The sequence below is a fragment of the Monodon monoceros genome, unplaced genomic scaffold (assembly GCF_005190385.1).
Source record: "Monodon monoceros isolate NGI ecotype Baffin Bay Population unplaced genomic scaffold, NGI_Narwhal_1 Super_Scaffold_14, whole genome shotgun sequence".
Lineage (NCBI taxonomy): Eukaryota > Metazoa > Chordata > Mammalia > Artiodactyla > Monodontidae > Monodon > Monodon monoceros.
Window position 1 is genome coordinate 52427604 of NW_021703770.1, and position 14838 is coordinate 52442441.

The following is a 14838-nucleotide window of genomic DNA, read 5'->3' on the forward strand; positions in this document are numbered from 1 at the left end:
AGCCGCCGGCCGCCGGCGTCCCCACGGGCCGGTCCAGCGAAGGCGGCGCCCGCGCCTCTGCAGCCAGTGGCAGCCGGCGGCCCGGGGAGGCGGCCCCCGCAGCCCCCCGCAGCCCCGCGCCCCGGGCGCCTGCGACCACAGCGGCCGCCCGGGGAGGAAGAGGAGGAGGAGGAGGACGAGGGGGGAGGTGACAAACTCCGGCTCGGCGCGGCGGCAAGCAGCCCGCGGTCAGGCATGCAGGCGCGGCGTCTAGCCAAGCGCTCCAGCCTGGGCAGCCGCCGGGGGAACGCCGCGCTGCAGCCGCCAGGCCCCGCGCCCGCCCGGGAGGGCGCGCTGCCCGGGCTCCCGCTCCCCGCCCCGGCCCCGGCCCCAGCCCCGGTCCCGGAGAGCTGGAGGCCGCCACTGCCGCCGCCGCGCAGCGCCGGGACCGGCCCCCCTCGGGCCGCCGGGGCCGCCGCCGCCGCCTCGTCTCCGGTGCTGCTGCTTCTGGGGGAGGAAGACGAGGACGAAGAGGGCGGGAGCAGGCGGCGGAGGGGGCTCGGGCGGGTGCAGGCGAAGCCCCGAGGGGGCGCGGAGGAGGAGGATGACGACGAGGAAGACGAGGACGAGGAGGTGGTCGTCGAGGTGGTGGACGGAGACGACGACGACGAGGACGGCGAGGAGCGCTTCGTGGCCCTCGGCCCCGGCCGCCAGCTCCCCAAGGGCCCGGGCCGGGGAGCATTGAAGGTGTGTGCGGGTTGCGGGGACTAGCGCGCGCGGGACCCTCCTGCGCGGTGAGGGGACGGGCCCGGGGGCCCGGCGCGGAGCGGGTTGAGGCCGGTACCGGGGACCGCAGAGGCCGGGCCGGGAGGGGTGTGTCCGGCGGCTCGGGTGGCCGCGCGGGCAGAGCCAGGGGGCTGATGAGCTCACCGCTCGGGCCCCAGCACCTTCACCGGGCGGCCGCTCCCACTTTCCTCCAAGGCCGAGGCGGGCGTGCTGTCTGATGTGGGTGCGGGCAAAGGACGCTTCTCCCGAACGAGGCGGGGAACTTGGCGATGGGACGAGGTAGGCGCCGGTCTGCGCCCGGTGGGGACGGGCGAGGTAGGGAGGCAGTGAGATTGTAGTCCTTCCCGAGGAAGCACGAGTGGCCCCCCTTCCCCTTATTCTGAGGACTAGTCAGGCTCATAGGAACTAGCAAACAGCTTCTCTTCTCAATCTCTCAACCCCTCCTGCCTCCAAGAACAATTGTGGATGAGTTTCCGTCAAAAGCGCCTGTGAGGGAACCGGTAAACCCAGAAGAGCAAAAAACCAAGTCCCGGTGTATACATGCATTTTGCTGGCAGCTTTTGGCAATGCCGCCCCGCCCACCCCGTACCCGCGGCTTAAAACTCGACATTGTTTGGCATTGGGGTTTTTTTCCCCTCCTCAACATAGCAAATGGGAAAAAAATAGGAAACCAGAGAAAGTGGGGGTGGGGGGAATTTGCTATTTAAAATAGACGTGAGTTTCTGCTGAGAATTCAAGCAAAGGCCCTTGTGTACTGAAGCACCGAGAGATCTTTCCGTTTGTATATCTTCAGGAGATAAGGGCTTTATTATTACACAACTGACTGGCTGGGCTTTCAGGCATGTGATTGGCCAACGCAAACCACGTTGAGGTTCTTGCACAGTGTATGTTGCTAAGAAGTTTTGAGGGCAGCAAGTGGGAAGCAATGGAGTGAGTGATTTTTCTGAAGAGTGGTGCTTAAAATCAACTGGATAAAACTATTGATCGGAGTTTTCAGAAGATATTGGTATTTCAGGAAGAAAAACACATAAACAAATGAGCTTACTAGTTAGAGACTATGAAAAAAAAAATCTTCAGGGGCTTGCAGAAAAAAGTCAGCTCCTCAAAGCATGAAATTGCAGTTCCAAAGAAATATTAAACGTCAGCATTTAGAATAGCCCCAGAGTAGACATGGGCACAGATTTCTTTCGTAGACCACCCTGGAAATACCAACTCTGGGAGTGAGAAATTTTCAGCAAGTAGTCGTTTGGGATGATAGTTTTTGACAGTTGCTTGTTGGAATCCAGACCATGACCACCATCATTACCGTGGTCTAATAAAAAGCCTGCATCGTATGGCTACAGGATATAGCTGGGTTTGGAATTAAATCACATGACATCAGTGACATTAAGGAACAAAAGTAGTGACTCCTTAGCATTTTTGTCCAGAAATACTGAAAAGATGTCTTGTGGATTGGACAGTGGTTGCACAGTTTGTGATAGAAAAGTTGATTATAATTTATGGTCTGTGCTCAAAGCAAACTCAATGTAGAAAAAAAAATCAAATATATGAGAATAAAAGAACTAGGGTACGATCATTCACACTGTCAGAAAAGATTTTTCACATCTCCGAGCAAATTTCTGCTTAATTCTTTCAAAAGGGGCTACATTTTATACTGTTGTGGTTTGCGCATAACTTTTCAGGAATTTATATATTGAGTAGCTTGAGGTATAATTTTTATAATCTTTTCCTGCTTTAAAGCCGTCTTGACACTGCATGTGAAGAGGTTTTTCTGATGAATAAAATAGTATCATCTTATTCGAATGCATAGATGAATGTCAATATCTTATATATATTTAGGCATTCATTTATTCGCATATTTATCGAGCACCTAATATGTGACAGGCACTATTCTAGAGCACAGCAGTAAGCACCTTCCAGATGCCCACATCCAGCAAGAGAAGCTGGAAGCAGAGCAAGAAGCAACCAAACAGACAGATAAATAAGCATGGTGCTTGAGATTGCGATGCACGCCATGAGGGAAATAATGATACCTCAGTGTCTAGGAGGAAGGAGACAGCTTGTAGGGAGAAGGCCTCTCTGAGGAGGGGACATTTGATCTGAGATTTGAGACATGCAACTTGGGAAGATCTTTCCGGAATAACAGTTGCAAAAGTCTTGAGGTGGGAAGGAGAAGAGGATGACTATGGCTGGATCTTGCTGGAGATATGTCAGGGAGGCAGGTAAAGGCCAGCGACGTAGAGCCTGGTGGACCTTTTTAAAGTAGAGTAAGAAGTCTTTGGAAAGTTTTAAACATGCAAAATGGTTTGTATTTTTAATAAGGTCATGCTGTGTGGAGTATAGAGGACAGCAGGGAGGAGCAGGGGTCCAGTTCGATGGCGATCGTTGAAGTCCACATGAGAGGCGAGGGCACTTTGGACTAGGAGTGGTGTTAGAGAGGAGGGAACAAATTCAGGATCGATCGTGAAGATCCACCTGCAATAACTTGCTGATGGATTACGTGGCGGCGGGGAGGGTGACAGAAAGAAGGGAATGCAGGATGAGGCCCCAGTGTAAAGGTTGGCCAAATGTGCCATTTGCTGAGATTGGGCAAACTGGGAGAACAACAGATTTTTGTGAAGAGAAAAATCAAGTCTTCTGTTTTGGGCCTGTTAAGTCCGAGATGACGCTTAGACACCGGCATGGAAACTTCAAATAGGCGGATGGCTGTAAGGTGTGGAGCTGAGGGGAGAGGCCACGGCTAGAGAGAGAAATTTGGGAGATGTGTTGATGTCATTTAAAGCTGGGGATGAGAAGGAGAGTGCAGCAGGCCAGAGGAGAGGACAGCCTTGGGCCAGACTCTGGGGCACAGCACTGTTTAAGTTTGGGTGTGGGAGGAGAAGCCAGCAAAGACGATTGAGAAGCAGCAGCTAAACATGTCAAAGGAAAACTAGAAAATGGAAAGTCCATTTAGTTCCAGAAGTAGGGAGTAATGAACTGTGTTGAATACCACTGGGATATGAGTAAGATAAGGACAGAGACATGTTCATGTGGATTCGATAATATGGAACGTATGGGTGTCCGTAACCAAAGAATGTGAAGTCAGGGATGCGACCCAAATGGGCTGAGCAGTGAGTAGAGGCAAGGACATAGTGAAAAACTCTCTTGTTGGAAAGGAGAACAGAGAGAAGGGGGAGAGAGCATATGGTTTAGATTGTTTTGAAGATAGGATACTGTAGACTCTAATGCAGTGACTACAGCATGTTGGGAATGATCTGTTGTGTGTGTAGAAAGTGTATTTGTTTTCTGTTGCTGTGTAACAAAGTACCACAAACCTTTTGGCTCACAACCATCCTCCCGGTATCTGTGGGTTAGGAGTCAGGGCCAGGCTTGGCTGGGTCTGCTGATGACTCTCACAGGGCTGCAGTCAAAATGTTGGGTGGGCTGTGGTCTCTTTGGGAGGCTTGACTGGGGAAGAATTCACTTCTCAGCTCCCTCAGGTTGTTAGCAGAATTCATTCCCTTCCATCGGTAGGTGTGAGGATCCAGCTTCTTGCTGCCTGTTACCTGTAGGCTGCCCTCAGCTCCTAGAGCCCCTCTCCCCCAGCCCCTCTCCCCCACCCCACCTCTACTCCTGCAGCACTTTATTACATGGTTTCCTCAACATGGCCTCTTACTTCGTCAAGTCAGCAAGGAGAATCTTAGCCCCTGTCTGCTGGCAAGATGGAGACTCATACAAGGCACTGTAATCACAGGAGCAGTACTGCATCATCTTTGCCATATTCTCTTGGTTAGAAGTGAATCATGGGTTCCACCCACACTTAAGCGGGGGAGATATGCGAGGGCATGAATACCAAGAGGTGAGGGTCGTCAAGGGTTACCTTGGGGAGGAACCGAAGATGCAGAGAAAAGAGGGATAAGTTCAGGAGGAAGGTCCTTAGAAAAGTCATAGGGCAGGGGACCTGGAACCCAAGTATAGGGATTGGTCTTTGACAGAAGCAAAGACCCTTCTTCCATTAGGGAGAAGGTAGAGAAAGTAAGTCCAGATGTGGGTATTTGTATATTGGATGGTGGTCAGATGAAGTAGTATTCACCTGATGGCTTCTGTTTTCCCCCTGCAGCAGGAGGGAAGGCCATCAGCTGAGAGCAAAAGAGATTTGGGATAAGAGCTAAAGAGATAGTGTTGTGGGAGAGTGGGAGAGCAAAGGTGCCAGGGAAATCAGATGGAGTTGCTAGACAGTATCAAGGGCCCATCTGATGTTTGTGGTTCTACTTGTACAGTGTAAGCAGTCTGTCTGGGTATGTGATTTTCCCCACCTTCATTCCATTAGCTCAAGCATAGAGTGACAATGACAAACAGAATGCTAGCTAACGTTTATTGAGTTATTTAATTACCATGCTAGTGCAAGTCTAAGTGTACAGGCTCATTTAAACTTCATCCCATATCCCTGAGTCAGGCATTAGTATATCATCCCCATTTTACTGAAGTGATAAGCAGTTTACTTAAAGATACACAGGTGTTAGGTGGCAGAGCAAGGCTTTGAGCCCTGGGCAGTCTCACTCCAGAGCTAGTACCATTAGGCCTTACACTTCACTGTCCCTTGGAGACAAAGCAGAGAGCTGGATTCAGCAGAGATGCAGTTTAGCCAGGTGGGTGAGCAATGACGAGAGAGAGAACACACTGTTGACGAAGTTGGCACTGCTGTGACTATAATGATGGACTATGGGATCTAAGAAAAGTAAGGACAGGAAGGGGGCATGGGCTGGTAAAAAAGTCAGGGGTCAGTGGATTGGAGAAAACAAAGAGGAATCAATAAAATCATTAAAAGAATGGGAATGAAATGCAGGACAACTTGGGTTCCAAGGTAATGTTAATATGAATGAATATTTGCTGAATACTTACAAGCCAAGAACTGCACTAAATGCTTTCTGTGAAGGAGGATCTACTGAGAAATTGTGATTTGGGAATCAATATTCTCCAGCTGAGTATACTGACTTGGATGTGAATTAGCAAACCTGAGGCTGTATGGTCACAAGCAGAGCCCTGGTTCACATCCATAGCCTGTGCTTTTAATCTCCCTCTACTTATTTGTGATGTTTATGCCCATTTATATCCAGGAGTATTTGGGAAGGCTGAAGAAATAGAGGAATAGATGCTACTAAGTATCTGAGATGCTTGATTACTGTAATGGCTGCTAATCTGGGCTTTAAATGAGACAAGAAGACAAACTTGGTATTACACAGTTTTCAATTTCTGATCGAAGAAGCTTACATATTTATGGGCAGTAGTAAGATTCCACACACCCCCAAAAAACAAAAAAATAGCCTCCTGGGCCCTTGAATGAGGAACACCGGGTAAATAATGTCTCCAACCACAGCTTAATAATAAAATTAAAAAAAAAAATACAAGGACACTGTCAAACGGAGGAAGGATTCTAAAATAAGTTGCTACTCAGTGAAGGCAAAACAGTAGGGGGCTGAGATAACTAGGCTCAGGGCTGTGCTCTGCGATGCCGTGTATTAGTTATGGACAAGAGCCGGAGAGTCTGAAGGGATTGATAATGTAGTGTCATAATAAGGTTAGGAGACACCTGGACCTGAAAGACCACTATTAGTTCTATCAAGAGTACATCTGTTGGAAAACTGGGAAGAAAGTTTGTTTTTTTTAATTTTTAAAATTTTAAAACAAATTTATTTATTTATTTATTTTGGCTGCATTGGGTCTTCGTTGCTGCGCGCGGGCTTTCTCTGGTTGCGGTGAGCGGGGGATACTCTCCTTTGCGGTGCGTGGGCTTCTCATTGCAGTGGCTTCTCTTGTTGCAGAGCGTGGGCTCTAGGCACCCAGGCTTCAGTAGTTGTGGCGCACGGGCTTAGTTGCTCCGTGCGGCATGTGAGATCTTCCTGGACCAGGGCTCGAACCCATGTCCACTGCATTGGCAGGCGGATTCTTAAGCACTGCGCCACCAGAGAAGTCCAAGGGAAGAAAGGTTTTTTTTTTTTTTTTTTTTTTTTGCGGTACGCGGGCCTCTCACTGTTGTGGCCTCTCCCGTTGCGGAGCACAGGCTCCGGACGCACAGGCTCAGTGGCCATGGCTCACGGGCCCCGCTGATCCGCGGCATGTGGGATCTTCCCGGGCCGGGGCACGAACCCGTGTCCCCTGCATCGGCAGGCGGACTCTCAACCACTGTGCCACCAGGGAAGCCCGGAAGAAAGCTTTTGAAGTGAGATAATATATGTCAAAGTGCCCACCTTCAGTGCTTAATAAATATTAACGGAGAGGAATCTGTTTCATGTGTGCCAGCTTTTTGGGGTGGTTAGCACATCTATTAGACTGTCTCTGGGCTATCAGATGGCTTTAAGAAGCCTTTGGCAGGGACCAGTGCAGCAAGCACTGAATTCCAGTTTGCTGATAAGTATGTGTGTTGCAAATGGTCTGCGTTGGCTCGAGGGGAAGGCATGTGCATCTGATACCAGGCAAAGTTGTCATTCACTGAATTGTCGACTGCCAGACTTGGAAGGGAAACAGAGATTATCTGGTAACCCAACACCCCCTTTAGATTGCTCAGCACACCGGGACTAGGCAAGGTGAAATGCCTTGTCCGGCTAGGGCTGCTTAGCACCCTGGTCTGCCCAACCCCAAGTTCTCGCCCTCTTTGCTGGGTTAGTCCTTTGTGCCTGGAATGATCTGTGGTTAGTTCACTGCCTTAGAGTTGTGGTGAGAGAAATCACAGTTTCCTGAAGTCATCTACCACTCACTGCTTATCAACTTCTATTTTTGGAATGCTCTTCCTTCCTAAAGTACCTCAGGGAGAGGTGGTCTCATTTCCGGCTGTGGGAGGTGGGCAGGACCCTCTGTGAATCCTGTCCAGGTCAGTCCCCCTCCCTGTGCAGTTCCCAAGGGACACGTGTGCTCAGAGGATGATAGAAAATGGCAAATGAGCCCCATTTCATCGTGAACCGAGTTCCCTTCATCTCTGGCTTGGTGTGCCTGGTAGACTGGCCTGGAAGACGTAGTTTATACTCAGCCCTTAACTAGGGCCTCTCCTCCACCAGATTTGACTGCTGGTTGGGCCTGCAGTGCCCCGTAGCACAAGGGTTAGAAAAGGAGGAAAAGCGAGAAGTCAGCCCTGCCTGGAATCCCCTCACCTGAGCTTAGTGAGGAGGCGCCAGGGAGCTACCGCTGGGATGTCCTTGACCTCTGAGAGCCCCTGGAGCCTATTCATTGGTAAATGTGCCCTGGTCACATTACCCTGTCTTCCTGCTCATGGGTGCTCAAAGGGAAGAAGAGTGGGAGCCTCTCCCTGCCCACTACAGTGTGCGCAGTCAGAACTTCTGGTCTGCACACAACAACCAGTCTTGTACCATGGCTTGATACAATGTCTGCTAAAGCTGGGGAAACTTGACCTTTAATTGTCCTGTCCCATCTCTATGAAGGTAAATGCATGGTTTCCATTAGACTTTCTGAAATATTTGAGAATACTTAGAGACCCTTATAGCCAACCTTCCAGCCTAGTCGAATCTCTGAAATAAGAATGATTTTCTTTGGGTTTGCTGTCCATGTTTCTGGTCATTCCCTCAGGAGATGTTTATTATGGGCCATGGCTTGCCATGTTCCTGATATGCATGTGGGAAACAGCAGTCAATAAGGCCGACTTCCACTTCTGGGGAGCCTACAGCCTGGCAAATTCCTGCCAGGTTGTCGATAAAGAAGTTCAAAGCCCCTTTTCCTCTTTATCCCCAAGATCAAGGTTACATCTGCCGAGAGACCTTGCTAGGCTACCACAGTTTGGGATGTAATTTTGATGCATATCCTAAAACATTTGTAGCCAGTCTATATGAAGAAGATTATATGGGCTGGCCAGGAGGTAATTCCTGAATAGCTAGTCAAAGGATGAGTTTAGATCACCAAATCTGGCACATAACTTCAGTTGGTCTCATTTACTGGATGAAGTGGAATGGAATATAACTCTGAGATTCGTGTAGTGGAATTAGAGTGATTCAGTTCTCACACTTCATTGAAGATACTATTTGGAAAACCCAGTGTTATAATTTATACATAGGGGAAATAGGCTTGACTCTAGAGTTCTGAAGGAGAGTCTGTAATTTTAGGGTAAGAACTTTGCAGTAACATACAAGAGGGGATCTCATCTTGCAGAAGACCATGGAGCCTTGAGGTGCAAAAAATTTAAAGGGTTCTGCCTGTCTATGGCTCCATGAGGACTAAGAGTGTATAGTCTCCATGCTACACATGACAGTTTCCAGTGACACACTTGCTTTCCTTACGTTCTTGTCATAATGGAAGGCTGAGCGAAAGTAAAGCCTCACTGATGTGAACTAATTGGGGATGGCTGGTCTCTCCTTGTGGTGATGGAAGTGTTCTGTATTTTGCCTGTGGTGGTGGATACACATACCTACATATGATAAAATTGCATAGAACTAAATACATATGCAGTTGCACACATACACAAGTGAATACATGTAAAACTGGAAAAATCCAAATAAGGTTGGTAGATTATATCAATGTCAATTTCCTGGTTGTAATATTGTACTATTATTTTGCAAGGGTTACCACTGGAGGAAAAAAACAAAAAAAGTGCTCCAACATTTTAAATTAAATCCAATTTTTTAAAGGCAATGTGCCTTGAAATATCATTTAATAAAACCTACAGACAGGATTATTTTAGTCCATTAATATGACCCGTGTAGTGGCCTTGTTAGTAAGATGGGAGGGAACATGGTTGAGTCAAAGCAGATGATCCCTCTATCTGCCCCCCTCCCCACTGTTTCCTCTGTGTAAATCCAGATGTGAGGTAACAGGCCCTGGGTTCAGATTCTGGCTTCTCCACTTGCTAGTTGCATGGCCTTATCAAGTAACTTGATGTCTCAATGCTTCAGTGTTATCAAAGAAAATTGGTATAATATTGTTCTGTCATTGTCTACTGTTATTAAATATGGCCCACAGACCTCCTGAAATTAGACACGGATGGCAATTTATCTCCTTTATGGTTCCAGAAAAGAATCTTTTGTAAAACTTTGTTCAAGGCTTCAAAATCCTACAGTTAGTTTGACTGTTACAGCCGCCTGCTTGTTCCACACTACCAAGGTATTTCAGAGAGCCGCTTCCTGAAGTGACTTCGTTCATCTGAACTCTGGGGTGTTCCATCGTATCAGTGGTGAGCTTGAATCTTCCCTTTCATCTCAGGAAGCTGTGAGTCATTTATCTACTTGTGCGAAGAGGACAGAAACATTCTAGCTCTCAGGCTCATCAGTCTGTTCAGATCTATAGCTCTTGTATTGGAAAAAACCTGGCTAGTAGCCATACAGGTGGGAAAAGGCTTACCATGCACGTTGAATTATGTGTCTATGTGTCGTTGAAGCCTGCGATGGAAATACAGTGATGTCACCTTTCACCTCTAACTTGCATGTGGCTGAGAACCCCTGAGGTGTGAATTCGTCCTTTCCATCCTCCTCTGCACTGGTGTCTACGACCTGTTGTGCTTTTGTTTGGTGAAGAACTCACTGTTCTTTGGGTAGATGGGGATGCAGAGCCCAAAGTATACTTCTAAACTCTTGTAAATACTTGCTTCTACTATTGGAAGATATCTAGATGGAGGAGAAATGGACTCTGGTTAAACAGCATGGGGAAATTCCAGTTAAAAAGAGAGATACAGATTTTTTTTTAAGTTATAAAATGTTTTAAACATAGACGAAATTGAATGAGTAGTACAACACCCATATACCTATGAAGAAGTTATTGACCAAGATGCCAAGGGCCATTTTGAATTTTAAGAAGGTGAATATAGATTGTGGCATTCACGTATTTATTGGACTACAGAGCCTTTCTTTTTCTTCTAGAACGTCTTTCCCTTGGGATACATTTTGGGAAATACCGGTTTAAAATTATTTTTCTAAATGGGAAACCCATGGAAAAGTGACTTATACGTGGGATAACTTACTAAAACTACATTATTAAAGAAATAAATTGTCATACACACAGAGAAAGGTTAAAATATTGTTAGTGGGTCCTGCAAGCTTTGAAATATTTTTTCTAATAAAGCTGCTAATTTCTTCGGTATCAAGTTTCTAAAAAAAAAAAAGGAGTATTTTATGTGGTGAATTTTCACTTGTGTATCCGTGAATACCATTCCTGTGGGTGAAATTTAAAAACCGGTAGCAAACCCTACTTCTCTTGGTAAATTAGGCTCCATGATGGGTCTAGTGGAGGAGATAGGAGGTATGGGAAGTGCTACCATGACAGAATTACAAGGTTCCCAGGGAGCAGAAAAACACTCGGTGCTGATACTCAGGCAGGTATATTTAATAATATGTTTTCCACATTCTAGAAGAAAAAAGATTGAAAGTATCACAATTGTTTAAATGAAGAGAATGTATCAATTCAGTAGGAGACTAGGATTGACACATTTTCTGTCAACAACAGTATGACTACTGCAAATAAAGGGGTTAAGCATTTGTGAACACAGGACCTTGTGTAAGGACTCTTTACTAGCTATTGTTCAATATTTATTTCAGTATTACCCAACATTTAATGCATTATAATTTTTAGAGGGCTCTCATAGCTAACTTGGTAATCTTGGAAGGTGGATTTTATTATCTCCATGTTATACATGTGGAAAATAAGTGTTGGAGAAGAGTGGAGCAGTTTCTGTGGACAAAAAAAAAATAGAGAATTTTTTTTTACCAAATGACATATTTGTCAAACATTTCAGAAAACATTTGGGGCCAACAGATTTAAAAAATAATTGGAATTGTTACCTAAGCAACAGTGGAAATTTAAGGAAAGAAGGGCTTTATTTTGCAGTAATTTTAAATTAAAAGAACATGAAATACAATTTTCATAGGTTGTCATAAACACTTTCATGTAGCTTATTTATTCTTTGAAAGTCGCTACAAGTGCTTGCTGAAGAACAAACCTCACTAATTTGTATCAATTTGGGTTAGGATCCAAAGTTTAACTTAAAGAATTTTTTTTTAAATGTAAGCTTTTGACAGTGTTTCAACTAACAAGTTCGTATACTTACAACTCAAAACTAGTTTAACAAAATGTTAGAAAAATAGTAGAAATATTAGCATAAGGATCTTAACGACTTATAAAAAATGAATATGTGAAGAGTATCTGAAGGAAAAATTGCCTTTTTCATCAGATATTACTTGCAATAAAAGTTATCTCAGAAAAAGGAGGAAAATGGGCCTCTGAGCCTATGTAAGCATACACCGAACACTATAGCATCTTAGAGTGGGAAAGAGGAGGTGGACAGTATGGGAGGAGCCACTAGAAGGTTTGAAATGACCCAAGGTAGGGTTTATGGAAAGGGAAGAGGAACTGCCATGCCTGGTGGATGTTTATGAGGTTCTGAAAATGTGCTCTTAGCCATCTGTTGGGTGACAGCAATATTCTTCAGCTCTTTATTCTTATTCTAAAAGAGAGTTCTATTCAAATAGGTCTCTCAACTCTCTGTATTGATTTTGTCACTTGAAATTTTCTTGCAATCTAGCACAGAGGTTATAAGAGAAAATCCTTTTTACTTAAAAAACTATAATAGAAATGATGTAGTTTTCACTGCTTGTAAACTATGGCTATCTTTATGTGTTAAAATTGAGTTATCTCAAAGATCTTGCTTAAATTCAGTGACAAGTTAATGGTTTGATTGTTTAAAAAATTTGCGTGGCAGGTGGTTGCTACTTCATTCAATCCCATGGTTATTTCATTCAACAACTATTCACTGAGCTCCTACTCTTTGTCAGCTCCAAGGACACAGGAGAGAAAAGACATCAGAAGGGTTCCCGTTCACATTCTAGCTGGAGAGACAGACAGTAAACTTTGCGCATGGTTGTGCGTTGCTAAGCTCGAAATGCGTGGAGGAAGAGAAGATTTGGGTTGGAAAGGGGAATCGAGTTCTGTCTTAACTATGTTAAGTGTGAGATGCCTGTAAGACCCCCATGTGGAGATGTCAGGTAGGCTGGAGGTAGGTGGAGAAGACAGAACTAATGGTAAAAATCAGAAGTCATGGGCACATGGACAATATTTAAAGTGATGGGATTGGGTGAGAATACCTACAGCGCAGGTAGAAAGAGAAAGTGCCTAGGACTGGGCTCTGGAATGCTTCAAATGTAATTCTCCACCTATTTCTCTCTCTCAACAGCTTTCTTATGATTTAATTCAGGTAACATACCATATAATGCTCCCTTTTTAAATACACAAGTCAATGTTTTCTAGTATCGTCACAGAGCTGTACAGCCATCACCACAATCAAATTTTGGAATATTTTGTCACCCCAAAAAGAAACACTGTACCCATTAGCACTCACTACTCCGTACTGCTTTGTATGCACGTATACTTGTGTTGTTTTACTTTATTTTTCAGTGCCAATAAGTCTTTATTCATTCATTGTGCTTCTTCAGGAAGAAAAGAAAGCAGGAGGGAGAGAAGGGTTAACATGCATTAGAAAACAGTAAGAGGAGGGAGAGAAAAGAAAAATCCAGTACAGCAAAATCAACCATTTAATGAATAAACCCCAATGATGGGGTCACCACAACCCAAGGGAGTCTAGTCTTCTGCAGTTCAGGAAAAAGGGGAAAGGAATCAGAGAAAGGACACAGACGGGTCCTCATTTTCCTCCCCCACTCTCTTCCTTCTTGTAAATTCCAGATAAAACTTTGGTTTTAGCAGTAAACATGCAGTTGAATTACATCCAGTCTACATCCTATTAGATGATCTTGCGTTCACTTTGACATCAGATTCTTGCATCAGCAGAGGAGTCCCTGAGTGCATTGGATAGACTTTCTTTCCCTTCTCAGTCTCCCACTCTGAGTTTCTATGTGGAAGCCCCTTGCTATGGGTTGGAAATGAGGGCTAAAGAATTCCTAGTTTATTCAGGTTTTATGCAAGTCTTTTAGGGTTTAGAGTCATTCCAAGAATTAAATATGTATGTGTGTCTTGTTGTTTGTTTTGGCTAAAGGTGGGACAGGAGGCAAGTTTTCAGGACAGAAGAACTTGTCCAAAATAGGAAGTAAGGGAAGGAGAAGGATGAGAAAATGGGCAAGGAAGTCCTGCTTTGTGAAAAGTGGCACTGAGCTTATAGTTCACATCTTCTGGCCTGGTGCAGACTCTTTTGACAAAAATGCTTTGATTATTTTTCTTTCAACGCAAAAAGAAATGTGTAAACAAGAAACACCCCAAAACAACATAAGAAAGACCAACATATTATATTTACACAAACTAGATCACATAGCAGTCACCAAACCAGCCACTGGTAATGTCCTACAAAGCTTGGATAAATCCAGAAACTGGAGGGAGCTCGATTTTGGAAGACTGCACCCAGGATGATACACCTCGCCCACTGTTTTCTATTACATTTGCCATATTTCAGCACACAGTGCTCGGCGAGGTAGGTCTGTGCTGCTCTCCCGATTTGTCAGTAGAGTTCTCTTTTCTCCATTAGCTACCCGGGCACTATTGTTACCCCTGCAGCAGGGGACACTGGCCCTGGAACCACAGAAGCCCTGGAAACAAGAAGCTCTTGTTTAGAGGACCATCTGGAAGTCACACAGAAGTACAGAGTTTTGAAAGGTTAAGGATTCTAAATTTTGTTCCAGGCATACATCCCAGGCAGCATGGGAGAGTACAGAAGTTTCATTCTTAAAATCTTGCTTACCTAACACTATCTTGAGATTTTTATACATGCAAGAATGCGTGTGCTTACACACACACACACACACAAACACACACCCCTACACACACCTTTGTGTAGTGTAGACTTAGCCTAATCCAACGGAAGATAAGATCTCATGTGGAAAGTGAGCCAGTGTCCCAGAATTAAAGGTTTGGTCAGGAATCCTTAAAAAAATAATAAACACACACACACACACACACACAGGCCTTACTCTTTGTTTTCACTCAGACCCTTTGGTCAACTCTGACCGGTTTTAACCTCTCTGTGTCACCTTCCTGTTCAGGGCTGATTTACAGTCATCCGGTTGCGAGGTAAGTCAAAGTCGTTCTTTAGAGTAAAGTTATTCCTGCTCTGGAGCCCTGAGATTCCTCCTATACCTGAGAACACAGTGTGCAAATGAGGGC

At 45.3% G+C, this 14838-nt stretch overlaps 1 protein-coding gene across 1 annotated transcript in view; it reads left to right on the forward strand.

Moving 5' to 3' along the window:
• Positions 1 to 128: 128 nt before the first annotated feature.
• Positions 129 to 14838, forward strand: part of ZNF704 (zinc finger protein 704) — a 205479-nt gene continuing 190769 nt past the window's right edge. The window contains exon 1 of the mRNA XM_029222667.1: positions 129 to 726. Within this exon, the coding sequence (XP_029078500.1) occupies positions 235 to 726 (492 nt within the window). The 5' untranslated portion in view covers positions 129 to 234. The remainder of the gene's footprint in view (positions 727 to 14838) is intronic.